This window comes from Rhopalosiphum padi, chromosome 2 (genome assembly GCF_020882245.1).
Source record: "Rhopalosiphum padi isolate XX-2018 chromosome 2, ASM2088224v1, whole genome shotgun sequence".
NCBI classification, from domain to species: Eukaryota; Metazoa; Arthropoda; class Insecta; order Hemiptera; family Aphididae; genus Rhopalosiphum; species Rhopalosiphum padi.
In genome coordinates, this window is record NC_083598.1 from 54,600,701 (window position 1) to 54,627,754 (window position 27,054).

General features: G+C 26.8%; 3 protein-coding genes across 4 annotated transcripts; all 3 read left to right on the forward strand.

Annotated features, from left to right (window-relative positions):
* The first annotated feature begins 4,051 nt into the window (after positions 1 to 4,051).
* LOC132922493 (transcription factor E2F5-like) lies at positions 4,052 to 8,869 on the forward strand. Its single transcript, XM_060986051.1, has 8 exons — positions 4,052 to 4,482; positions 4,660 to 4,769; positions 4,854 to 4,962; positions 6,218 to 6,505; positions 6,588 to 6,678; positions 7,926 to 8,000; positions 8,491 to 8,535; positions 8,628 to 8,869. Exons 1-8 carry the CDS (start codon positions 4,294 to 4,296, stop codon positions 8,744 to 8,746), a joined length of 1,026 nt encoding a protein of 341 aa, XP_060842034.1. The 5' UTR covers positions 4,052 to 4,293; the 3' UTR covers positions 8,747 to 8,869.
* Positions 8,870 to 10,372: 1,503 nt separating this feature from the next.
* LOC132921685 (nuclear pore glycoprotein p62) lies at positions 10,373 to 14,439 on the forward strand. Its single transcript, XM_060984845.1, has 6 exons — positions 10,373 to 10,605; positions 12,549 to 13,323; positions 13,381 to 13,543; positions 13,603 to 13,778; positions 13,846 to 13,957; positions 14,046 to 14,439. The coding sequence occupies exons 1-6, from the start codon at positions 10,530 to 10,532 to the stop codon at positions 14,208 to 14,210; spliced, it is 1,467 nt and encodes a 488-aa protein (XP_060840828.1). The 5' UTR covers positions 10,373 to 10,529; the 3' UTR covers positions 14,211 to 14,439.
* Positions 14,440 to 15,980: 1,541 nt separating this feature from the next.
* On the forward strand, positions 15,981 to 25,542 carry LOC132921804 (SEC14-like protein 1). 2 transcript variants are annotated; one of them, XM_060985008.1, is made up of 14 exons: positions 15,981 to 16,188; positions 16,306 to 16,455; positions 16,519 to 16,650; positions 18,288 to 18,511; positions 19,016 to 19,077; positions 19,218 to 19,342; positions 20,014 to 20,203; positions 21,037 to 21,125; positions 21,306 to 21,564; positions 21,644 to 21,762; positions 21,838 to 21,963; positions 23,208 to 23,349; positions 23,477 to 23,711; positions 23,906 to 25,542. In XM_060985008.1, the coding sequence occupies exons 1-14, from the start codon at positions 16,126 to 16,128 to the stop codon at positions 23,964 to 23,966; spliced, it is 1,977 nt and encodes a 658-aa protein (XP_060840991.1). In that variant the 5' UTR covers positions 15,981 to 16,125; the 3' UTR covers positions 23,967 to 25,542. The 2 variants fall into 2 exon arrangements, with proteins under 2 accessions (XP_060840991.1, XP_060840992.1); XM_060985009.1 differs by having other exon boundaries at positions 23,495 to 23,711.
* Positions 25,543 to 27,054: the final 1,512 nt, after the last annotated feature.

Here is a 27,054-nt window from a genome sequence, read left to right on the forward strand (position 1 = left end):
AATTAAAATATTTATCATTTCATTGACTATTGTATTCATATTATCTTGTTAGTAATTATTACAAAATACAATATTAGGTAAAGGAATATGAAGCATATGAATTTTTTTCTTTCATTTTATACTATTTTACATTATTTTTATAAATAATTTTATTTATTGTTCGTATATTTACCACCCCTATTTTACGGGCTATATATTGTAATCATGTATATATTAATATGTGAGGGCAACTGGTACATTCTGCAGTTGGGGGCAATTGGTATATATTTAAAATCCCGATAACAGCCGTTGAGGGCAACTGGTCAACACCCACAATATCTTCGATACGATGTTATCGATGGAACGACTATCGGTCGACCAACCTAATATACACATCATCGAGGAGGTCACGCACATACCATTGTATGCAGGACTGTTGATAGGGGTGGGGGAGAAAGGTAAGATTCCTCCCGGGCCCGAACGTTTCAAGGGGCCCGAAAAAAGAGGCACCGTAATTAATTATATAATTAGAACAATTTTTTTTGCTTATTTTCAAATTTTCACAGCTCTTGTTCTTCACAATCGAGTTTCTGGATTAGGAACTCTATATCTCCTGGAACCATCTAACCACTAATAGGGGCCCTTAAGAATTTTCCTCCCGGGCCTGAACTTTTCTCTCTACGGCCCTGATTGTATGTTCACCAATCAGCCAACTTCGATAAAGTCGAATGCGCTGTTGTTATAACGAGGTCATCGATGATATAATCATTATATTTATCAGTGGTGATTCGAACCACGAAAAATCATTGCACCGGTTATTGTGGACGAGCACATCGGCCGAAGTGGCGTTAAACGTGTGGTTCCGCAGCATTAGGTTTGCGAAAATATCGTACACGGCACCGAAAACCTTTTTCGTCAAACAGAACGACTGCGACACATGAAGAAAATGATGCGCACGTTATTCGGCCACCCGAATACTTTGGCGGCTTGGTGGAGCGGTTAGCGACACCGTTCCGACTATAGTACCAAATATTACGGTGATAGCGACACGTTAAGACGGCGGCGGAGATTTTTCACAAGTCAGCGTTACGGTCACAATTAAATTACCGGCCGGTGAGACAAGCGCCTGATTGATATGTATGATATATACAGCATTCAGAGCGCGTACCAACGCAAATTAATGTGCTCCGTTTAGTCCGCGTGACACGATGTCAGCGATGTCACCACAGTATTTTGATATATTATAATAAATTATATATATATATATATCGTCACCACAGCCACAGTCAGGATACATCATATAACGTGTATGGGTCTCGTTCAGTACCGTCGTGCCACCGCAACTATAATAGTGACATCATTATCACTACATTCAAAGACTGCATAGTGTTGACCATTGGTTGTGTTTCCCGTAATTCCATATCACACGATATTTGTTTTTTTTTTTATTATTATTATTTGTTTTACTTTTACAATATCTTGTCGATGCGTCTCCGACACCGACAATCAGTGGCGTGTTGACCGTGATTTTGAAGGGCAGTTGCCCGATCATTTATAAAGGGTGTGTACCGGGTGGCAGTTATACAAAGAAAACACATACATAGTAGTAATTAATACTTTAATTATAGCATTTAAAATAAAGTAACACTTTTTTGGTGGTGTATAGTATTGTACATGGGTAGTAGATACTGGGTACTGCGTGTAAGAATCAAGGGGTGGTAGGTTATTCAAAAAATGAATTGCCCGATAAAATATTTCGCTTCGCCACGCCACTGCCGACAATGTATAATTTTACGATCGCAAAATACCATTAGCCATTCGGATCTGCTGTTGTATCGGTCGCCGTATTATGTTTATGCGTCCCCGATTACGTTCGGCCGGTTCGTCAGCCTCCGCCTGTGATGCGACGCGTGACACGCCGAGCCGTTTTTATTTTGACGTGCGTCCGAGTGTGCCACCACTTCATGGCAATCTACGGGAACGTTAAGCGCTTTAGTACGTTTTTATCCTGCTGTTCCGTCGCCGCTCGCCAACTTTTCTACTGTTTGTCGTTACCTTTTTGCGTGTAAGGCAGTTGCAGTACAATCTCACTCTAACTACATATACCGTCAGCTATGGTGTTTCGTGTCCACCAAGCAGTCGGTCACATCGTTACGTATAACGATTTACTATCGAGCCATCGTAAATTAGTAACGATTGCCATAACTACTGTTGGTGCCGTTAAGACAGTATGGTTGTCCACTCCGGTACCGCTAGCCAGCGTGTCGCCGCCGCTGTCGGACCGCGCGATTGTAAAAGGGCGCCGTTCGGCTGATCGCCGTGCAGAGGGGGTCTCTCACGCGTCTATAGCTGAGCGTGCGATACCCGCGAACTCGTATATAGTCACACCACGGGGTGCCGGGAACGCGCGTTATGGTGACTTATCGCCAAACTCCGTGCCTTCTCCTTATCGTACCCCCCCTCCGTCCTGCATCGCTGTCGTCCCATCGGACGGCTTTAGCCAAGAACCACAAATGTACGTACGTCGTCGGTTCGTCAACTATACTATATCCGCGACAGCGACGTTGTATCTTTGTATAATTGCACGCTTTTCGCGTTATCGGAAAATACCATTTGCACTTCGGATGCCGACTCGCCATTGACAGTCACCATATACATACTGGTACTAACTGATTATTGTATGCGCACGTCTCCGATTGCTCGTGTAGCATTACCTACACATATATATATGCGGTGACAAGTCCGTCACAAAAAACGTCGAGATAATACCTATTGTCGAACACGCGTGAACGACAAATCGTTTTTGTGCGTCCGCGGGTTGTTCCGCCGCCCACCGCAAACCGAACATCGACTCGTCTTGGCATTACTATCGTGTAAGTACATGCGGTGTGTCTACGCCGACTCATTACACCGGCCGTCATCCATAGCCGTTATGACGTTTTTTATATAATATTAACGATTACCCGCGCGCTCGCTCACCGTTTGATTAAGATCGCCGTTGGCCGCCGCCCCCGTTAGCACACGGACCATCGCCAAAAAACGTGCGGAAGTGACTCGCCACCGCCATATATTCCGTTTCTGCTGTTTCCCATATCCACGGCCCCTACGCCAATGTCGTTAGACTTAACGCGTTCAACTAAAAGTGAAAGTGGTCGGGGATGCTGGCGCAGCTATTTGCTCGTCTCGGGCACAACATCTGTAAAACTGTAGTACCACACGTTTGACGTACCTTCAAGCCGCCGCGGAAAATCGCAATCGTTGTCGTGGGGCACGTGCAGGTTCGGAGGTTGGTGAAGGATCAATAAGCTAATCAACTAGATCTCCTCAACTGTCCATAGTGTCCATTACTTCTTAACCGTTAACGATGAACGATACAACGATATTTGCCGTATCTTCGTCGCGCCGCCGTCCGTCGGTTCAGTGGCGCCGAACCTATAACCCAAGAAAGGCGACCGCCCCCTCCCCTTTCTCGGTGGTTAGGATCCAACAATACCCAAAAAAGCTGCTTATGTAAGTTATAACTTATAAAAATGTATAATTATGTTTACCAGACCGTAAGGAATAGGGATAAACAACTGGCCGATATACCTACGCAGCGTAGGTACTATATGTTTTGGTAAGTTATGTAGGTATAGTTAATAGTAATGGATGGTGCAAAAGCCAAAAGGTGGTGGGTAACAAGAAATAATTCCCCCCCCCAATTTAATTTTAGTTCGACGCCACTGAGGCTTGGTGAATCGCCAGTAGATATATTCAGTATATTAAGGTTACTTGAAAGCTAAAATAATTGTTTTCTCAACAACTGTATAGGTACCTACAAAGTTATTAACATTGATGAACATGGACAATTTTAGAGAAAATAGATAAATTGAAGAGTTCAAACTTGAAAAACATTAAATATTAAATAGTTATTAAAATAACACAATTTAAGACACATCTTTTCTTTGTCTGGATTATTTTTGGGATTATTTGGAATTAGTAGGTAATATATTTTTTAATAAATCACCCCCACTGCATTTTATCAGTAAGACTTAATATAACAACCGTGATAAAAGCGATTATTTCTTATCTGTAGACTAGGTAAGTATTTAGTGCTGCTTTGTCACAGAACATAACAATTCGACAATAACAATCGTCAATAATGGATAAATATAATTTCTATATCTATAATTTTCTATGTAATTGTTACATTCGATATTGAGTTTTACCCTATCTTAATAGTTATTTAAACATGACCTACATGGTGACTGTATAGATATTATAGAATACTTAAATGTTATTTCAAGTATTTATTCGTTTTGAGTTAAAGTAAATATGGACGATCAAAACATTATGGATCTTGTGGAGAGCAGTGATGAGGAAAGCCCATCATTATCAAAAATATTGTCTGTTGAAGATATGCTTTTAGGCAAAGGCAGACAAGAAAAATCATTGGGTAACTTGGCCACTAAGTTTGCTGATCTTCTTCGAAACTCTCCAGACGGAGTAATGCATTTAAACAAAGTAATTGACTTTTTATTATTATTTTTTTTTATTTACTCTAAAATAAAAAATAAAAACACCGGGAAAGATTTAATATGAAATACATTTTTTTTATATCTAGTTTCTCTTTAAAAATATATACAATTTAATAACTAACTATCTATTTAAAGTGTTAAATTAACTATGTGCTTCTTTTAGGCTACTGCAATGCTTGCTGTTAAACAAAAAAGAAGAATTTATGATATTACAAATGTATTAGAAGGTATTGGTTTAATAGAAAAAAAGACCAAAAATCAAGTTAGATGGAGGTAAATACTTTATATTATACAGACTTTGGTTTAAATTTAACTATTATTTTTACATAGGTATTAAAATTATTATTTTTTTATTAGGGGAGTTGAAACAAGTGAAGATGATAAGACTGCTGGAATGAGAACAAAACTTCAAGAAGAAATACAAACTTTAAAATGGCAAGAAGATATTTTAGATAAGCAATTAGAAGTGAGTTATATATTAAATATAAATAATATATATATATATATTAATATATCGATTCATTAGGTTTAAATTATTTAATTTAGTATGATATTTTTATGTATTTTATTTAACCATTTAAAATTAAAGCTGATACAATTTCATATTTAGGTAAATGACAACTTAAGCATCTGTTGATTGTATCTCATTTTTGCTATCATTAAATTTGTAACAATATTTTTTTTTAACATAATCGTGGAAAATAATCAAACTATCTAATATAATATTTTTAATCTGTGGTTCAATAAAAAATAAAAAATATTTCTGTTAACTTATTAAGTTTTTTTTACTAAAATTTTGGATAATATTTAAAATTGTATACATAAATGTAACAACTAACAACTTTCAAATTGTTCCACTTCAATGAAATTTCAATCCACTTCTATCCATATTATAAAAAAATTGTGAAATAAATAAGCTTGGTGACCCAATTTTATTGGGCAGTTAGGCAACATTAATTAGTCAACTACCCTCCCCCATAATAAGTCAACTATTTGCACGCTTGTTGAGTATTTAAGCTATGGACATGTAAAAAATTCTGTCGCCAAAATCACTTTTTAATTTGAACAGATGACATCTATTTATTTGGGATTCTAAATTGTACTAGTCTACAAGTCTACAACTTAAAAGTTTAATATTAGGATAACTATATCTAAAACTTTATTGTTTTTAATATTTTTAAATAATTGGATAAAGTCAAAATAGAATTATTACTTATATTTATTCAGATCATTAAAATTTACAAAAATGATTATCATTTATCACATTAACTTACAATAGATCTGGTTCAACTTTAAAAACATGCTCTTTTAGTATAGACTGTAGTTATTAAAATATATTTAATGTTTATCAATAATTAAGTTATTTAAGTTTTTGGCTATTCATTACCAGGGCATAATTGTGATTCAACAAATTTATAAGTCATACAAATAAATAAAAAATAAAACTCAAGGACTTATTAGTTTTAAAAAAGTAAATTGAATGTTGTTATACACTTGTATTTCTATAGTCTATGCTAATACCTCCTCCTTTTACTGTATTAAATAAACATTCAATTAGGTACTTAATACTTATTATACTATTATCATATATATCATATAAATAACTTAACTTCAACTACATAGCTTTATATTAATATAGAAAAACAAAATTTTTAATATAAGCTTTTTATACAAAATTATAATAATATCATATGTAATATGCATAATAATTTTTATTTCAGATTCTTAGTCGTGATTTTAAAGTGCTCAAGGAAGAAAAATCTTTTGCTCGTTACATGTATTTATTGAGTAGTGAAATCTCCAATAAACAAGAAAAACGATCGGTATTTACTGTACAACCTATGGAAGCCCTTAGAGGAGCTAGCATTTCCATACCAAGAACCAAATTTAATAGAAACTATAGTATTAAACCATATGATAACAGTATGCCCTTTAGGATACATTTTAATTCTAAAACTGTGCCAGTTAACATGAATCTTATTTCATTCAAAGCATTTGGTCAACTTGAGGTATTTTTAATTTAGTTATTAGTTATGGATTAATAAAAAACTATTTTTACATAAATTTAATATTAATAATTTAAATGTTTAGAATAAAAGATGTGCTTCAGAAACTTATAGTAAACTAAGAAAAATACCTCGCATTAATTATTCTGATGATGTAAAAACTAGTATTATACACAGTAAGTACTATTATTGAAAAATATTTTTAATTTGTATTTATCTTTAAGAGAATTTCATCAGAGCATTTGTTATTTCTACCTTCAAACTGATTAAATAGTCCATTTCGTGAAAAGTTATCCAGCTCATGAAATGGAAACCATTTTTTTCCACTTTGTGAAATAATTAAAAATGTCATGAAGTAGACATATTTCACAAAACGGATACTACAATTTCATATTGTGTAATTTTATTCATCAAATGGCCCATCCACTTGGTGAAACAAAATGTTAATATCAGATTAAATAAGATAACAATTATCGTAAAATAGTAAGTTAAAATAAAATGATAATAATTTTATATTATATTTTGTTTCACCAAATCTTACAAAATGTTAAAACAATTCATATATTTAATATTATATAATTAAAATATAATATTAATTTAAATAATATAAAAATATTAATACTGTGATATATGGTTTATGTATTATTACAACCAATGACAGTTTAATATAACATTTTGTTTTACCGAGTGGATGTCCAGATGAAATTTATAATTATTTCACCAAGTAGAAAAAAATGGTTTCCATTTTATAAAGTACATAAGTATTTATGAAATGAACAATTCCATCAAGTGGAGAGGGTGCGACACATATACCATAGTGTACCATAAATACATAGTGTAGATACCCATTACCATTGATTATAAATAGTACTGTTACTATTATACTATTTATAAATTTTAATCAATGCCATTACTCACTTTTCAGCGTAATTTATAATTAAAATAATTGTTGACTTAATACTGATTGAATTTTAACCACCACTATCATTGATTACTTTCCATTACTTTGTTGAAAATTAAAATTATATTTTGTAGTCACCAAATGTTCAACAAACCACCCATCTACTAATATATTCATTGTGCACTGCACTAAAATGTGTATATTCAAACCACTTCTCCTTCAAACTATAGCAAAATCACTTTAACGCTTATTATAAAAATATTTTGGTCAATCTGGTAATACATGAAAAATCAATAAATAATTATATAATTTTACATTTTATATTTTAAAACAAAAAATAGATTTCATTATTGGATTTAGTTTTGCTTAGTAGTAATTAAAATAAGCGATTTTCTTTATAGATAGTTAATTGAATATTAGTTTTAACATAGGTATAAAAATACTGATACAATCTAATACATACTAGGTATTAAATCTAAGGTATATATATATATCAAATTTAAAAATATGCAATGTTTTTAGATAATGAAGAATCTGATGATATAGAAGAAATTATTGTACTGAATAAAGAAGGTAAACAAGTGGAAAAAAATATAAGTAAGTAATCTTTATATTATTATGATTTATGATTATGTATTTGCATATTTATATTTTCTTTTTGTATATTTTAGTTCTTATAACTTATTTATGCTTAACAATTGAGTTTTTATCATAAATATTTACTGTTTTATTCTTTAATTTTGTAATAATTATTATTTATTCTCTTAAATAATATAAACAATATTATTATTATTTTTTTTTGGCGCAAATAGATAAAATTTTAAGGGGAGCAGTATAATAAAATTCTCAAATGTTACCTAAATATAGATTTAATGTTAAGTAAACATATATATGTATAAATAATACATTTGTCATATAGTTAATTAAAATAAATTTCAATAAATTCTTAAAAAAAACAAAAAATTAAATTTTTGCTAACGTAAATTCGTGATCACAAAATTACTTATTGTGTATCTTGTATAAATTAAAAAATATATATATTTTTTATATAATGATTTAAACATTTAAAATATTTTTCATTTTATAGATTGTGATATACTAGAAGATAATGGAACTAAATCTTATGTAAGAGGTATGATATCATTGATATAAAATATTAATTTAATAGTATACTCTTATTAACATATTATATAATTTATTTATATGTAATTTTTTTAATTTTAGTTCCTCCACGTTATGATCCAATCTTCAGGTTGAGTCCACCTCCTCCAGTGAATACTTTCCCATGTTTAATTGACCCTTCAGAAGGCGCTTTTGAAGCTTTTGATATTAAACCTAAATAATAAAAGTTAATACCTATTTAACAAATGTTAATATTGTTAAATATTTTGTAATATTGATTACATCACTTGAATGTTTTAATTAATATACCATGTTAATAAATTACCAAGATATTGTATTTTAAATCAATTTGTTTTTTTTCTTTTCAATTATTACTTTCCATGTCTAATGTGATACGTTAATAATTATTTAACTTCAAGTTTCACATTATTATAAAATTCATTAAAAAATGAAAATACATTTTAAAAAATAATTCTTAACTACCAACACATATCCAACATCAAATATATTTTATTAATTTCTGTCAAGGTGCATATTATAGTAGATTTCTCTTTATTTCTTTTTTTATATGAGTGACTACTATTGGCTATTATAATTTATAATTTATTATTTATAATACACTAATGCAGTCTATGGTACTACTTGCTGTGGCTGCAGGATAAATGGAGATTTTGAAAGAATTCAGAAATGTACATGATAGTAAATTTAAATTTAATAAATAATTATATTATATTTTATATGCTTTTTATGATATACTCTACAACCCTACTACACACCAGGAGCAGTGTTTAAGGCCTTAAGGGGGAGACCACAGGGGCCATGCCTCCTCTATCTAGACATCATAAGCTACCTATAAATAATAATTTATTTCACAAATCTGTATAGAAGTTCAGTGTGTTTATGGTTCTGGTCTCAAATACATCAGCTGAAAATATAAATCAATTTGCATCAATGAAGAAAAAAATCTAAATTTTGTATTTTAGACAATCATAAACATTTGTTTTTAATTATCTAATATAACTATTTATTTTACATCTTTACCTACAAATTTTAATATTAGATATATGTTTTTTCCTCTGTATTGGCCAAAGTGAGTAGAGTTAAAAGTAGAATTTTTAGTCCAAAAAGATATTACCTCCTCATCCCCCCCTGAAAGAAAAATAAAATCCGCTACTGCTACATACAAAAGTAATGAAATGAAAATATAACCTGAAATACCTAAAGAAACTGAAAAGTTCCCCAATTGTTGTTTCAGAAAAAAATTAACTCACATTTTGGGATTTTAGTTTCATGATTTGTAACTTTTGTACTATAAATACTATTAATTATAATCACAAATAGGTAGATCTATTCTGTATTGTTTTTTACTGATATACTTTAATCATTTATCATAGACATACATATAAATAAATAGGTACATAATAGCTATTATTATTTCGTATTAAACTACTGTTTACTATATTATGCGTAATTTGTATGTCTCACATATATATAAAAATTACAATATAGTATTTTAAAATCTTTAATAATAATGTATCAGCCAATAGCCATGATAATAATACATACTACTAGCCAGTAGCTATAGTTATAGTAGCTATGAATTATGATTAACTTTATCATGGCTAGAGCTAGCTGTCTTAGTAAGTGGGTACGGCCAAGGCACTGACTATATATACACTATATATATGAAATATAGTCTGTGGCCAAAGGTATCCACCATGGGTACGGCTATATCAGAATCCGGTTTTTTGTAACGATTTACCATGCTACCATCTACCATAACCTGATTCGACCACTGTTTATAACCATGATATATGTACTAGATATCAGTACAACTAAATTGCTATTATCGCTATTCGCGGGCTTGTGGAATTGCGGCTGGCTTAGTGTAGTATACTCGTAATTGTTATTTTGTTACTTTCTTTATATTTGCGGTTACTAGCGATTGATGAATGTTGGGAGAATAAAAACCTAAAAACTTAGAAGTATTTATCTATTTTCAACATGAGTTTCAATTTCGGAACACCAAAAACCACAACTCCTTCAATGTTTTCAATGACTACTCCTGCCAATACATCGTGTAAGTTGATAAAATATTTGATTACCTATTAATAAGACACAGTGGCCGCACGTGAGGTTCTTATACGAACTTTGCAAGGTATTTCATAAATTATATAAGTTTATTTTAATTCCTCCTAACAATTAATTATAATTTGATTCATATTTGTTGTGTGATTTGTGTTTTTATTATGTGGGACAAAATGGATAAATTTTATGTTATTAATGAAATAAGAAAATTGTATTTCAAAGAACTGTTCAAAACCAGTAAAATAGTAAAAAATGGACAATTTAAGCATGTAAAATGGTGCATAATCATGGCCTAATCCATAAAAAGGTAGGAGCAGAACTTCTTTTGAGTTGAATGAACGAAAAACTATGTATATTAAAAGAGATAATAATATGATTAATGGTCAGATTACCTATACGATTTTAAAAAAATACCTAATTTAAGTATTTATTTAGATTCCAGGGTATTTTGTACGATCATAATATAATTGTTGACAATAATATTTAACAAATAAATGTTTAATATACTTACATAAATGTGATTTTTAAATGTCACCAATTATGTTTGAATAATGTCTTATTTTTTGGGTGACAATTGACTGAATACCAATTTAACAATAGCACAATTAAAAATAAATAATTATCTAAAAACAGTTTTGCATATAATCAAAATTTGTATTCATTCTTAGCCTTTCAATTTAACAGTTTTAAATAATTACTTAAATATATATATTTCTTTCTTTTTTTTTGTTAACCGTATACAGTTGAGTATTATTCTTCAATTTTGTATGATTGTACATTGATTAATATATAATATAAATGTGTATATTATTAACATAGTTTATAAATTATTGATATTTAGTGATATATTATAAATTTAGAGCTCAGATCTGTATACTATAATACAAATATTACTTACAATTTACAAATATTGGGTTAGAACCGGTTTTTAGATTACAAGTGTACCATAAGTATGTGCCAATAGAGAATATTTAAGTTCTTATTTTATGGAAACTTTAAGTATATTTGAGAACTATAATATTAAATTATTAATCATTGTGTGTACCATTGATAGAATATCCTATGAAGATACTAACTTATTTTTTTTAATTTTAATGGATCTAAATTAAAATGTTTGATTCTAACAAGTAGTTTTTGATTTTGACCTAGTGTACTAAGAGTAATAGGTTCTTGATAAATGATAATACTTTGGAAGTTATGGGGATTATGATGATTTGAAAACTTAAGTTATTATTAAATCAATATTATACAATTTGTAAAAATGTTAAAATATAATAAATACTAGGTAGAACTATTTTTAAGGATTATTTTTAGAATATATACATAGGTAACTAACTTCATTCAAATTTCGACTTAAATCAATTAACGTTTTTAAAAGTATTCTGCTTAATAAAAATTTACATTAAAAAGTTGGTTCTCATTTGATAAAAAATAGTTTATATTACTACAGCAAACTCCTTAAACGGTATGAAAATCTAAATAATTTAATATATTATAGTTCTTATGTTACTAAGTTAGTAGGTATATTTAAAAATTAGAATTAAAATAAATCCATTATTAAAAACAAAATTGGGAGGTGAGTTTGGTGAACCCCATCCAGTATATACCACCAAGTCACTACTGGCGGCTCATATTGTGTCTAAAACAGAAGTTTGAAACTTATATTTAAGAAACAGGCATTGCTGGTAGAGTATAATAAGTTAATACTGTAAGATTAATTACTGTTGCTGCTTTATTAAATATACAGTATACAATATATTGTCTTGTTATTGGAATTGATTTGCTAGCTAAGTCTTAAGAAATAAATTATATTTTAGTATCTCAGCAGATAAAACTGTAACTTAAGCATCACAGGATTTACTTTATCAGCAATTCCCACTTTTCAAACTTATATAGAATTTTTACTGATCACAACTTAATTATTTAATTATTTAGGGGGTTCAACTCAGCCTTCAGCTGGTTTCTCCTTAGGGAGTAACACCCAGCCAGCCTCTACTGGTTTTTCATTGGGTGGCACCACACAACCATCAACTGGTTTTTCATTAGGTAGTACCACACAAGCATCAACTGGTTTCTCATTGGGTGGTACAAACCAACCATCAACTGGTTTCTCATTGGGCACAACTCCAGCATCTACTGGATTCTCATTAGGTACAACTCCTGCACCTAATGCTTTCTCGTTGGGCACAACTCAAACATCAACAGCATTTTCTTTGGGTGCAACTCCAACAGTGTCAACTGGTTTCTCGTTAGCTGGTACCACCCAAGGATCTACTGGTTTCTCATTGAGCACAACTCAAGTACCTGCTGCTTTACCATTAACTACAACTCAAGCATCTACCGGTTTTTCATTGGGCACAACTCCAGCGTCAACAGGTTTCTCTTTAGGTTCAACTCCAGCAGTTTCTACTGGTTTCTCGTTAGCTGGTACCACTCAAGCATCTACTGGTTTCTCATTAGCTACAACTCAAGCAACAACTGGTTTCTCGTTGGCCACAACTCAAACACCTACTGGTTTCTCATTGGCCACAACTAAAGCATCAACAGGTTTCTCTTTAGGTACAACTCCAGCAGTTTCTACTAGTTTCTCATTAGGCACAACAAGCACTACTGGATTTTCATTGAACTCTTCTGCAACAACCACAGCCCAAGCTACTGCAATACAAACGACTGCAGCAATTACTACACAAGCTCCACCTGCTACCTCACAGTATGTATTAAATTCAATATTTTATTGACAAATATAATTAATATATTTCTGTAACAGATCAGATACCCAGTCCAGTGCAGTTCAACCGACTAATTTCCAACAGCTTATCGATTTAATTAACAACTGGACTGTCAGTTTAGAAAATCAAGAAAAACAATTTCTTAATCAAGCAAATGAAATAACTGTTTGGGATAATATGTTAACAAATCAATCTACTAAAGTAATTTTTATGAATTATTTAACTAAAAATAGTAATTAATTATAAAAATAAATTTATAGTTGGTAAAATTGTATGATATTCTGGAGCAAAAAGAAAAAGAACAAGTCGATATTGAAAATGAACTTGATTTCTTGTTATCCCAGCAAAAAGAACTTGAAGATTGTTTAGTTCCACTAGAACAAGAATTACAATCAGCTGAAGTATTAAGTAGTTTGAACAATGAAAGAGAACCAATGTACGTTATTTAAATTTTTTGGTATTATTATTTTTATTTATTTTTAACCTAATAATATTGTTCATAGATATAAAGCTGCTCAAGAAATCGATAACCAAGTAAAACAAATGTCAGGAGATATTAAAGAAATAGTAAATAATTTAAACAAAGCCAACTCGAAAAAAGATTCGGATGATGATGTAAATATAATTTAAATTAAATTGATATAAATAAAATAATTGCGTTTGAAATATATTTGTATAATGATTGATTTAATTTTGGTTTCAGCTGGATACTATTTGTCGAATATTGAACTGTCATATGACAGCATTACAGTACATAGAGCATAACGCAGAAAATTTAAGTGCCATGGTTTCCGAAGTAAATGAAGAGCATTCCCGTTTCTTAACAGCTGCTAATGATAACTCTTTTATGTCCTCGTTTAGAAAATAAATAGTATTACAAAATTAATATTTACAAATTATATTAAAATATTGAAATTGGTACTTTTTGATATTTTTAATGGATACTTACTAATGGAATTTAATATTTCAGTGAATTGTCTTTATCCTTTATTATATGTAATTGTTAATTATTATAATATTATGTAAATTATGAAAAAAAAAATATATAAAAATGAATTTAATAATTATAAAAAATATAAATGTTGTAAGTTGTACAATCATTCTATTTTGTCTGTATATCCTATGTAGGTACATAATAAAAAAATCTAATTACTTTGATTTAAAAATTATTAAAATGGTTCATACCTGGCAGGTACTTAGGTAAACAATAATATTATCCTAAATAATATTGTGTGATTATTAAAAAGATAATGATATTTATTTTCCAGTTGATCGTTACAAATTAATAACAAGCTATTGACAAAACCCTCAAATAAAAACTAATTTTTTTTTTTCAAACAAAACTTTCTTTTTCAGAAATTGTAACTTATAAGTAATAACACAGAATAAAAGATGTATTTATGATATCCTTGAGGTGTAAGCAGTTCAACCAGCTCGTGAGTTGTGGGTATCTTACAAAATTATTTTTGAAATAGCCAAATAATTATTTAAAAACTAAAATGTTTTTACAATTTCTTTAAAATAAAAAAATGTTCACATATATTAATAGAGAACAAAAGAGTCATTGCTTTAGGTTCTTAGATACCTAATCTACTGTTGACAAAAGTTTATAATCTTGAATCCATAAAAAAGAGATTACTTTTTTTTTTCTTGAACCTTAACAGTTAACGTTATACAGTAGACCATTAAAATATATTGATCATGGATCACGACAGACTAATCTTTTAAATTAATTTGTGTTAATTAATAAACATATTATTTGTTATTGATTAATGATTTATAATGGCTAATAGTTATTATTTATTAGGAGTTGCACCGGGGCATGGCGGGGCTTCTATTATAGTTTAATATTTTATACCTATAGAACTAGAAGATAACATTCAATCTTGGGAATGCTTAAATGGATTATGTTGACAAATTTATCCTGGGTTATCTAGACTCACTTTTTAATATCAAAAGTTATTTTATGCATTTCCATTAAGAGGTTAGTGAACTATTTGATTTCTCTCTTAGAAACTATTCTTATAATAAATGTTCAGCTAATCAAATTGTGTGAATGTGTGATAAAATAAATTACTTATTGACAATTTATAACTGAAGCCGTCTGGTTTTTTTTCTTCTTTAATTCGATAATATTAATCTATTTTATAGGTAGTTATTTTTCATTAGTATTTTAGTTATACGAGTTTCTACAGCAGGGATCACCAATTAATATTTTTAAAGGACCCTAAGAAATTCGGGAGTTTTTGTTGTAGTTAAAAATTGAATGTTTTCTAAAAAAATCAAATCTATCAAAAATGATAATTAAAATAAAAATAATTTTTTTTAATTGAATCGAGTGACAGTATCCATACCATATTACTTTATAGGTCTATGCAAACTCATACAGTCATACTATAGTGTTTTGGTAATTTATTTATTTATTCAGTTTTTTATTTCGTTAAATTAGTTCAGTTGACTGTTAAAGTGTTAATTCATATTTGGTTTAATCTTTTATTCTTTTATAAACCCTGGAACGGTGAGAAAGGCGCTGAATAATGATGGCCTTTGTTTATACCTTGGTATACATATGCAATATCATCAGCTGATCCCCTTCGTAAAATAGATTAAACATATCGGTTACGTCATAGTATTGATTATGATTATAGTGATAAAATAAACCATAGTGTTTGAATAATTTAATTACTGATCAAAATTTTAATGGATAATCAATTAGCTTAGAGTTCGTTTTTATTGTTTGATTTTACTCTTTTTTTGTTTTTTGATTTTTATTCCTCGCTAAGATGGTCCAAGAATACCAATCGCCGGTGCGAGTTTACAAGTATCCATTTGAAATCGTAATGGCTGTAAGTACAACAGTGTATTGCAGTCAGTGCATAAGAGTTATAAACTAAAATATACTTATTTAAAAATTGTAATTTTGCTGTTAAAAATCATTGAGATTTAATAAATTTTTGATGAAGGCTTATGAAAGACGATTTCCGACATCTCCGTTAATCCCGGTCTTCGTTGGAAGTGAAGTAACAGCCGACACCACAACAAATGATGGTTCAATCAGAACCACTGAAAGAAGATGTAAACTTGTTGTTGAAGCTCCATATTTATTAAAAAAGGTTTGCCATACTTAAAACGTGTTAATTAATATTCATGTACGTGTAATAACATTTATTTTTTAGATTATTGGTGTAGATTATGTATATTTTATTCAAAAAAATATACTAGATTTGAGAGAACGTTGTTTAAATATTGAAGCAACAAATGAGACATTTTCAACGCGTGTAAATGTATTAGAAAAATGTCGTTACTATGTAAGTTACTATTATTATTGGCATATTGACTACATTAATATATCAATTTCAAGTAACAAATTAAAGCAATTATTTAAAATTAATAGATTTAACATTGAGGATGCTGTGTAGGTTATATCAATAAAAATATAGTATTATCAAAACACATATTTCATATTATCTTTGAATTATTGTTAGATCATTAGATTTTGAGCAGAAATAATATATTGGATTAACAATAAACAATTATGTTTTTAGATCTGAATAAATTATTTAATCTTTAATATTGCGAAGGTGTCTGGTAGAAATTTTTACTTTAGAATCAAAAATTTCTAGTACTTTTCAAAATTAATTGTGAAAAAAATATGTAACTAATTCCAGTTTTTAATAAAATGTTTTGTTTATTTTAAAGTTTAAAAATGTATGGGGTTATTCATAGCTTCTTGAAATTTTCAAAAAATATGTATATTGGCATATTCTAAATATATCATTTTCATTTTCATTCATTCAAATTTATTATGTTCATTACTATTCTTAGTGACAAATTTATTGAAATCTGTTATACAATAGAGTAACTTTCGTGTTTGAATATTTATTTTAAATAGAAACTTAAATTTCTATTTTATTATTAAAGTTTCTTACTAGTTGAATGTATGAATGACCTCAGATATATGAGTAATCATTATTAACACTATTAATAATAACTAACCGTTTAATTGTTAATTTTATGTTAGTAAAATTACTTTAACCTTTATTTCAAATATATACAGGGTGATTCTTTTATCATGGACCACTCATTATTTCAAAAAGTATTCATGTTTTTGAAAATATTTTTTTACATTGTTTCAAGTTGTTAAAAAATCAACATTTTTATTAAAAAATTATATTTTTAAATAAAAATCTTTATATATAGTTTTAATTTCAGAGTAGAATATTTTTCTGAGCATTTTGATACATAAAAATCTAATTTAGGGCGAGTAGTTTATGAGTTATTAGTATTTAAAGTTTTGATGCGCGGTGTGGAGTGGTACGGGGTTATCCCACAAAATGTTTGTCCACTACTCTGCTTATCTAAATTTTAAATATAACTCGTAAACTACTCGTACTAAATTCAATTTGTATGTATCAAAATACTCAAAAAGTTATTCTGCTTTGGAATATGAAATTAAAATTGTTGTCATTCAAAAAAATAAAAAACTTAAAAAAAAATATAAAGATTTTTATTTAAAAATATAATTTTTTAATAAAAATGTTGATTTTTTAACAACTTGAAACAATGTAAAAAAATGTTTTCAAAACATGAATACTTTTTGAAATAATGAGTGGTTCATGATAAAAGAATCACTGTATATATACAGTGTCCTGTGAGGATTCACCCATTGCGATATCTCCTGAAATAATGGAGATATTATAATTCTGGTTTTTTAATAAGATTCACAGGGACAATAATTACAAATATTTCATTTTTAATTTATTTTAATGTTTTGGTAAAAAAGTTACAAAATATATTTTTTATTTAATTATTTTCAAAAAAATTAAAGATAGCCATTTTCTAAAGTTCATTTTTCTGAAAATGCAAAAATTAAAATGTATATTTAGTGATATGAAATAGTTATAAATAGAATATTCTTGCTTCATTTTAATCACATGTTTATCAGGTTCATCCGGAAAATTCAGAATGGACATGTTATGAACAGAGTGCATTATTAGATATAAAATATTTTTTGGGTTTTGAGTCAACCATGGAAAAACTTGGTATGAAGCAATACATTCAGAATATTTCTAAGGGTAAAGAAATAATAGAATTTTATGTTGATGAATTAAAAAAAGATGGAATAATTAATATTCCTCGTTGGATACCTACTGGAGGTGATCAAACTTGGTTAGTCAAATTTCATATATTTACTTAATTTACTTACTTAATAGATAATTTTTTCATAATAACAAAGATAAGTAAATAAATTTTCTTTAAACTCAAACTAAAATTACTTGATTTAAATTGCATGTTTACTTGATAAAAACAATTAATAAGTTATAATTATATAATTTAACACTGGTTTTATTAAAATTTTCTACTTAATTAATGTCAATCATTATTTTATTTTATATTATATAATGAAATATTTATTTAATTACTATACATTTAAGTTTATTTTGTCTCATATAAGAGTAACCCTAAGAAGCTAGGGTTTTCAGAGACACTAATGGATCGAAGTATAACTTGCCAAGTGCCACTGTCTTTAAAATTTTATTTTATTATTCCAAAAATTGCCTAGTTTGAATTTTGATAAGATAACGTTATAAAGTAATTTATGGTGGTCTGACTAAAGTTTACTCTTGTATGAGAAAGTATATATAATATTGTAATTACAATTTTATTTTATAGTGACTTGAATAACCCAGAAGAAAGTCCAATTGGTCTTAGCAAAGATAGTCCAACAACTGCTGGTAAAGTTATTAAATTCATGTCTACTCATATTGACATTGTTTGCATTATTCTATTATATGAATTACTTTACATTTATATACTTTAAAAATATGTTGTAAAAGAAGTTTTGATTATAGTGTTTATGTTTGTATATTTTTAGATTCTCAGTCAAAAATATGGTTAGAAGATGAGTATATTAAAAGATACATTGGAGAATTGACACCATTACAAGAATCAAAATTAGTGCAATTCAAGAAACAATTGTCTCAACTACAAAAATCTAAGGTAATATTTTTATTAGTTTTGTTTGTATATTGTGTTTTTATTGTAAAATTTATCTATATTTGGAGTTTGATTAATTAATTTAAAAAATATTGTATACATAACGTGTAATGTATATTTTTAATATTTAAAATAGAATTGCAGCATTTGATGAAGACAAAGATTTATTTTTTAATGTTGTCTTTGTTTTTTATTAGAATAAAATTTTCAATTTTAAGTAACTCATTAATTTATTTATTTTTAATGGCTTTTAAAATTAATAAGTATTTATGAACTATATAATATATTAAAAAAAAAAAAAAAAAACAAATAATAATCCTTATAGTTTAACATATTAACTGCGATCTGACTCAAAATGATGTCAAATATACATTTTAATTAAATTATTTATTATTTTGTATGTACAAATTATAGCTGTTTATTCATTATTTACCTATAAACATAAATAGATATTTTAAAATATGTATTTATTTATACATCGTTCATCCTAGAGTAGTTTATATTTATCAGAAGTTATTTTTATATGTATTCACTAATGTGAAAAGTAATTTATAGTGATAAATTATTTAATATTTATTTATGTGTTAACAAAAGACCACTAAATAAAACTTCATATATATTTGTTAAAATGTATAAGGAAAAACTACTATTATTTTTAAACAATATTGTTTTAGTTACCAAGTGATACTACTTTATTGCGGTTTTTGAGAGCTACTGATTTCAACATTGAAAAAGCTAGAGAAAATTTATCTCAATCTCTGATATGGCGAAAAAAACATAACATTGACAATATATTATCAGAGCACGAGTTTCCTGAAGCAATTAAAAAATATTTTCCTTGTGGTTGGCACAGTCATGACAAAGGTAAAATGTAACATAAAATAATTTATGCTCATTACAAGTATAATCTCAAATAAATATCTTTAGCAACTAATGCATAGTGCTATGTCTTAGATTTTGAGTTAAGTAAGAAATAAACTGAATACAATGTGTTTTTTGAATATATCATTGTTTTCGTGGTTTAAGAAATACTGTAAAAGTTTAGTGTAGACTTTTAAATTAAATAGAAAATATAAAGGTCTCTATAAAAACTATATGAGATACCTACAAACAGTACAAACCATTAGCTTTCCAAAAAATTTAAAAAAATCAACAGATTTAATTTAATTGATAATTAGGTATTTTAGAAAATAATTAACATGCTGTTTTTAGTATCTCCTTTTAACATAGTATATTAATACAATAAATTAATTCAAAGAAATCAGGTTTTAATTAAAAAATAAATTTCTTTTAATAGCTTAATGATTTATGTTCTAATAAAGTTTATTATTTTTACAATCACTAATAATTTTAAATTCTGAGCAGAGTACTCATTGCTTCATTGGGGCAATGAATATATTGGTTTTACAATGGCATGTTTTACATTTATTTTTATAATTATTTTTGTATAAACACATTTGGAGCAGTAAAATTATTTCAAATTTTTATACTGAAAATAGTTATATAAATTAGGAAAAGCTAAAAATAAAATAGAAATACAGAAATATTTATGCTGATTGTTTTTTTTTTTAATTTTAAAAAGTTTAAATCTTAATATAAGATTCCTTGTCAAATTTTTTACTAGTTTTAAGTAAAACTATTTTTAAAAAAAAAATTTTTATTTTTGTTAATCTATATTTTTTTTTTTCAATGTTTAGAGGGACGTCCTTTGTATATATTACGTTTAGGTCAAATGGATGTGAAAGGTCTTCTTAAATCAGTTGGTGAAGATTGTCTTCTTAAACAAGTAAACTAAAATTTTATTATCAATAACTAATACATTTTAATGTTTTTTAAATATCCTGTGAATTAATAATAATTAAATAAATTTATTTTATGATCATGAAGCAGATAATTTAAAATTATTTTCTCGATTCTTGATATAATATGTATATTATATATTATAATATTTATATTTTGTGTTTAGGCTATGCATGTTTGTGAAGAAGGTTTAAAATTAACAAAAGAAGCCACTCATACATCTGGTAAACCAATAACAACTTGGGGTTTATTGGTTGATTTAGAAGGGCTAAATATGAGGCATTTATGGAGACCTGGAGTAGGTGCATTGCTTAGAATTATTGAAATTGTAGAATCTAATTATCCAGAGACACTTGGGCAAGTACTTATAATTCGTGCACCTAGAGTATTTCCAGTTTTGTGGACCTTAGTGAGCACATTTATCAGTAAGAAAAATATTTATTTATTCTATTTTTGCATTTGCTTCTTTACTATTATAAATGAATATTGATATTAATTTTCTAGATGAGACAACACGTCAAAAGTTCCTATTTTATGGAGGTAATGATTATCAATCATCTGGTGGTCTTAGCGAATTTCTTACGGAAGATGATGTGCCTGATTTTCTTGGAGGTCCTTGTAAAGTATGTTGTTTATAATTTTTAAATAATTAAATTTACTTTTACTATATGACTTGTCTTTCTACTCTTAATAATTAGGTTAAAATTCCTGAAGGCGGTTTTGTGCCTAAAAATTTATATCTAAAAGAAGGAGAGTTAGAAAAAGAAGCATGTACAATTACTGAAGATAGTATATATCAATCTGTTACACTAACCAAAGGACAGGTAATTTTAACTTGTATATTTTTTAATTACAGAAGACTCACCAAGCATGCTCACCCTCGTTTTTTCCTTTAATTATGATTTCATTCAAATTCTAGTTAAAGGACTTTTTAAGTAACTTAACTATATTTTCAAATACTTTGTTATTAGATGCAGTTTAATGAGTATCCTAATATGTACAAATAGTTATTAGCTTATAAATTATTTGACTGTATATTATGTTCTATAAATAATAATCCTTAATAGGTTTAAGGATATAGAAGCTATGGTTATTTTAAAATTATAGTAATTAATAAGAATGTTTTAATTTATAAAAATCATAGAAGTATAATAATTTATTTATTTTTAAATGGAAAACTATATTCAAAATGTACTAAAATAATAGTGCTATTTTTTTTTTTTATGAATTTTAACGTTCAAATTATTATTTTTTGTTAATTTTCTAGTGAGATATAGCTTTTCAGTTGGGTGGTTTTTGGTTTTTATAATACTTCTTATTTCATATAGTCGTATGTAATAAACTTCTTATCGACTATCAACGCAATGATGAACTTTGTGACTGTAGTTACTAACGCCTCATAAATGTAATAACCTGTAGTACGAACACTAAAATACCTTTAACCACTATAATAGTTATCCTTACTAGATAAAGTTTAATTACTCAGAGACTATTCATTAAAATTTCAATATGTATCAGTATTTATAAACATTTTTTTTTTTTATAAAGTTACACTTGACAAAGTCATCTGAACTTATTGTTAATTTTATAATACAATTATTTAACATCAGGAGTAATATATGTCAAGTTATATAATACTAGTATAGATGGTAAAATATTACTATAATAATATACAGTGATCCAACACAGATAATATGTACAAAATAATACAAAATTTTAATAAAGTATGCTATTTGCGTACATTTTAATGGTTAAATATGCTACTCACATTTTTATTATAATCACAACCTTTAAAGTTACAAGCCTATTTAACAATAGGATCCTAAATAGTCTTAAATAGATTGTATCCTATTAACTAAGTATGTGTTAGAAATTTAGAATAATTTGTAAATAAGTATACAATATTAATATTGATAATCCTGTCGATTGAATGCTGCAGATATTTAGACAAATTAATATTTAAATATTTGCTGAAAATAATTTATCAACTTTGAATCGACTTGTATATTTATATAGATATTATTGTTATAATAATTTTTATAATATGTATACATTTATTTGGTTTAAGGCTCATGAAGTTTTTATTGATGTCGAGGAATCTAGTTCAGTAATAACATGGGATTTTGATGTAATGAGACAAGATATTAATTTTAATGTATTAAGATTATTAATTGAAATTCAGCCATCAACTCTTCTCAGCTGTGCCAGAGGTATTTAAATCAATATATGATATAATAATTTATATGTATTTTATTTGTTCCATTGTCCAATTATCAAATATTTATATTAACAAGAAAAAATGTGTTTACTATAAATATTGTATAAACCATGTTTTAGGTAATCTAAATGTTATAGAAAAGGGCTGGAAAGAAGGAGAACATTATGAAAAAGTAGAACAGACTATATTATGTCATGATGGTGAGAGTGTTCAAGGATCTCATCTTACTACTAAAAGTGGAACATATGTGTTACAATGGTATTGGTCGTCAGATAGCTTAATAATTAGCTCAGGACATCATACTAAAGCCAAAATCATGTATTACTATGAAATGTTAAAATCTGCTGATTATCGGTAATTATAAATTAAATATGGAGTAAAAAAAATTATATTTTAAACAAAGTGTTTGGTTGTAATGATATTGTGTTTACATTTGTAATTGAGAAACACATTAGATGATGTTATCAATATCTTAACTTAATCCATTGAATTTAACCATTTATTACTTTATTTATTATTAACATTATTTATTTTTATATATTTCACAGGGGTTCAATGTCAAGTTTGATGTCAGCCAATAGTAAATTTTCTTGTCTTAGTAACAGATAATTAACTTATCATGTATTTTTTTTAACATACAGTTTTAATCGTTATGCCTATATTAAGGACCATACTTTAATAAAAGATACATTTAATAGTATGTTTGGTGGGTAGAAAATTAATGAACATCCTCTTATTGTCGTTTGATATTTAATTTTGAGTTATATTCTTTATTACTTTTGCCAAGCTATTATGAATTCATAAATTCAATTTTTAACCTGTAAATAGTTGAAGTTAAAATTATAAATCATTAGTAAAGTTTAGAAATATTCAAGTAACTAAATAAATAATTTTAAATATAAATATAATTTTTCGTAACTCATTAAAATCTATTGGATTTATTAAACGAAATATATGTCTTTTTCGAGCATGGTCCTTTTGATATTTTAATTTCCTATTATAATCTCTAGATTCATATTTAATTATGTAATTATTTGTTAATTCATCACATAGTATATGTTAAGTTTAAATTTTGTTATTTTTTAGTAATTTTTTTTTTTTTGTAATGTAATGTAATGATCTGATAATTGTTTGGACTTTTAATGTAAACTATCTTTATGTTTCCTAGTTTATCAACTTACTTTCAGTTGACAGTTTTAGTTAATTTATCTTCTATTTTAATCATTATTTGTTATTATTATTTTTATTAATTATTATTATTATTTTTTTTTGTATCTGTGATCAAAACATGTTTTATCTGTTTCAATTAAATAAAAATAATAAATTATTTAGGTTATGTAATTATTGTACACACCATTATTTAACTAAATAAATTTTAGATAAAATAATGTTTTCACTTTAATGATGTAACTTATGTCAATTGAATTTTTATGTGTCTTAATGGTACAAAATTAATATATCTAATAATAATGTTATTGGATTTTATGTCAGCAGTATTTGTGTTTATTTAATATATAAATAAAATATGTTGCATAGATGATATATAATGAATTTCCACAATTTATATTTTTAAATCTCATGACAGACATAAAGTAGTTAATCCTAACTTTGCATTTATGAAATATTAGTTCTTTTATAATTTATCTATAATATATTCAGATACTAAATTAAAGCTGCATATTTTATTTATTAATGACTTATTGATTACAGACCATTATTACTTATGCTTATGTCCTAATGTCTTATTGTAACTTTAACTATGATGTATATTATCAATTAACATGTTATGTTCTATATTAATTTATTGAAGATTTAAATGAAATGTTAATTTCTTTAGTTTAAAATGTTTAAATTGATTGTATGTAAATTTTTAACTTTGGAAAGTAGGTACATTAATAATATACATTTTTGCCCTAAACTGATTAACTTAAAACCATAATATTATTTTTTATTTATAAAATACCAGTGCTCAAGTAAAAATATTTCTATTACCTTTTTGAATAATTTATTAAAACCCAATGCTTTTACCTTAGTGTACAAAAACTGTATACATTTATGTCATACATAAACGTGAAATTTATTAACCCTTGAAACCATAATCATTATGTGTTTGTGATAATTGTTGTGTGGTGTGTTCTCTGAACATTATCGATTTATCTATACTATAATAAATTAATTGTTTTAAGAGCTAGTTGTTATTTCTTACCATTTATCTAATTATTTAAAATACAATATAAGTATACTGCTTTCTTTTTAAAATTTTAAAATACAGAATATGATGCAAATATTCATATTGGCATGATCTCTTTATAGAAGTAATTTTAATGGAACATTTATTTCATATTATGATCTTGCATAATTATTTTATGAAATAAAATAATATACAATATACTCTATATTGGTTTATGGAAACTTAATGGCATCATAAAGTAATAAATTAATTTAAATTAATAATTCTATTATACTATTATAAATGTTGTTAGTATGTAAAAATATGTTAATTTTAGTTCCATTGTGATTTATTTCCATGTCAACAAGTTCTTTTAAAATGTCATTATATTATCTATAAATTAGTATTGTGTGGTAGACTAGAAGGTATATCAAAAATTACAGTTACTCAAATAAATAATATTTTATTTTTTACCCTTGGTTTCTATAGAATATTTTAAATTTGTTAAGTTAATCTAAATGTTTGGTAATTGAGGAGAATGAGAAGTATAAATGTCCTTAAAAAAATATATGTATACTTAGAAATAATAAATTACCATTCTGATTTATGATAGGTAATAATAAACTTATTTCATTATTTGTTAAATGTAATCTAAAACATATACTAATATTAATTATATTCAATGTGAATACTGTAAATATGATTTAGAACACATATTGAATAACCAATAAAATATTTAAAAAAAATATAAATTATAATTATTTTCAACTAAAAGATTTTTATTGGTTATAAATTATTGTCTCATACACTTATCTTCATCATATTCATATCAATAGAAATCAAAATAGGTAATAGTAAATACTAATTACAAACAATTTTGTATATTTATTCTGTGTAGAATTATGGTCGTTGAATTATATTCTTTTAAATTATTTAAATAGATTACAATTTATAATCAAAATACCTGATACATTATTTCTTTTATTTATGTACAATAGCAGTGCTATAAAGATTATAGTACTGGCATTATCATAGTTATGTTTTAATTTCTAAAATAAAGAATTATATATAATTTAAATTAGTACCTATTTATTTAGTTATAGTCTATAATACATAACCTGTTTTTACTTGTATAGGTTATTGCCAATAGGTATGTACAAAGTTTTTTAATTGTTTTATTTTAATACTATGATTAAAGATATAAGTAAATAAATTAAGTATATTAAAGTAATTATAATTTATACTTGATAATTTTATCAATATAAGATCTATACTTCAATCTACAAATATTTATCAATAGGTAATCCTTACATATATTACATATTTTTTTAAATTATAAACACAATAATTACTTAATAAATAGTATATTATCTTAAAAGCTAGGTATCTAGTATAAATTTAAATAATCTATTCATATAGATATTACCTAGAAGTTTGGTAAAACATTAAAAGTTAAAATATACAGTAATTTTTTGATTTCTTGATTTTTAATAATCAAGTAAGTATGGTAATTGAAATAAAAAAAGT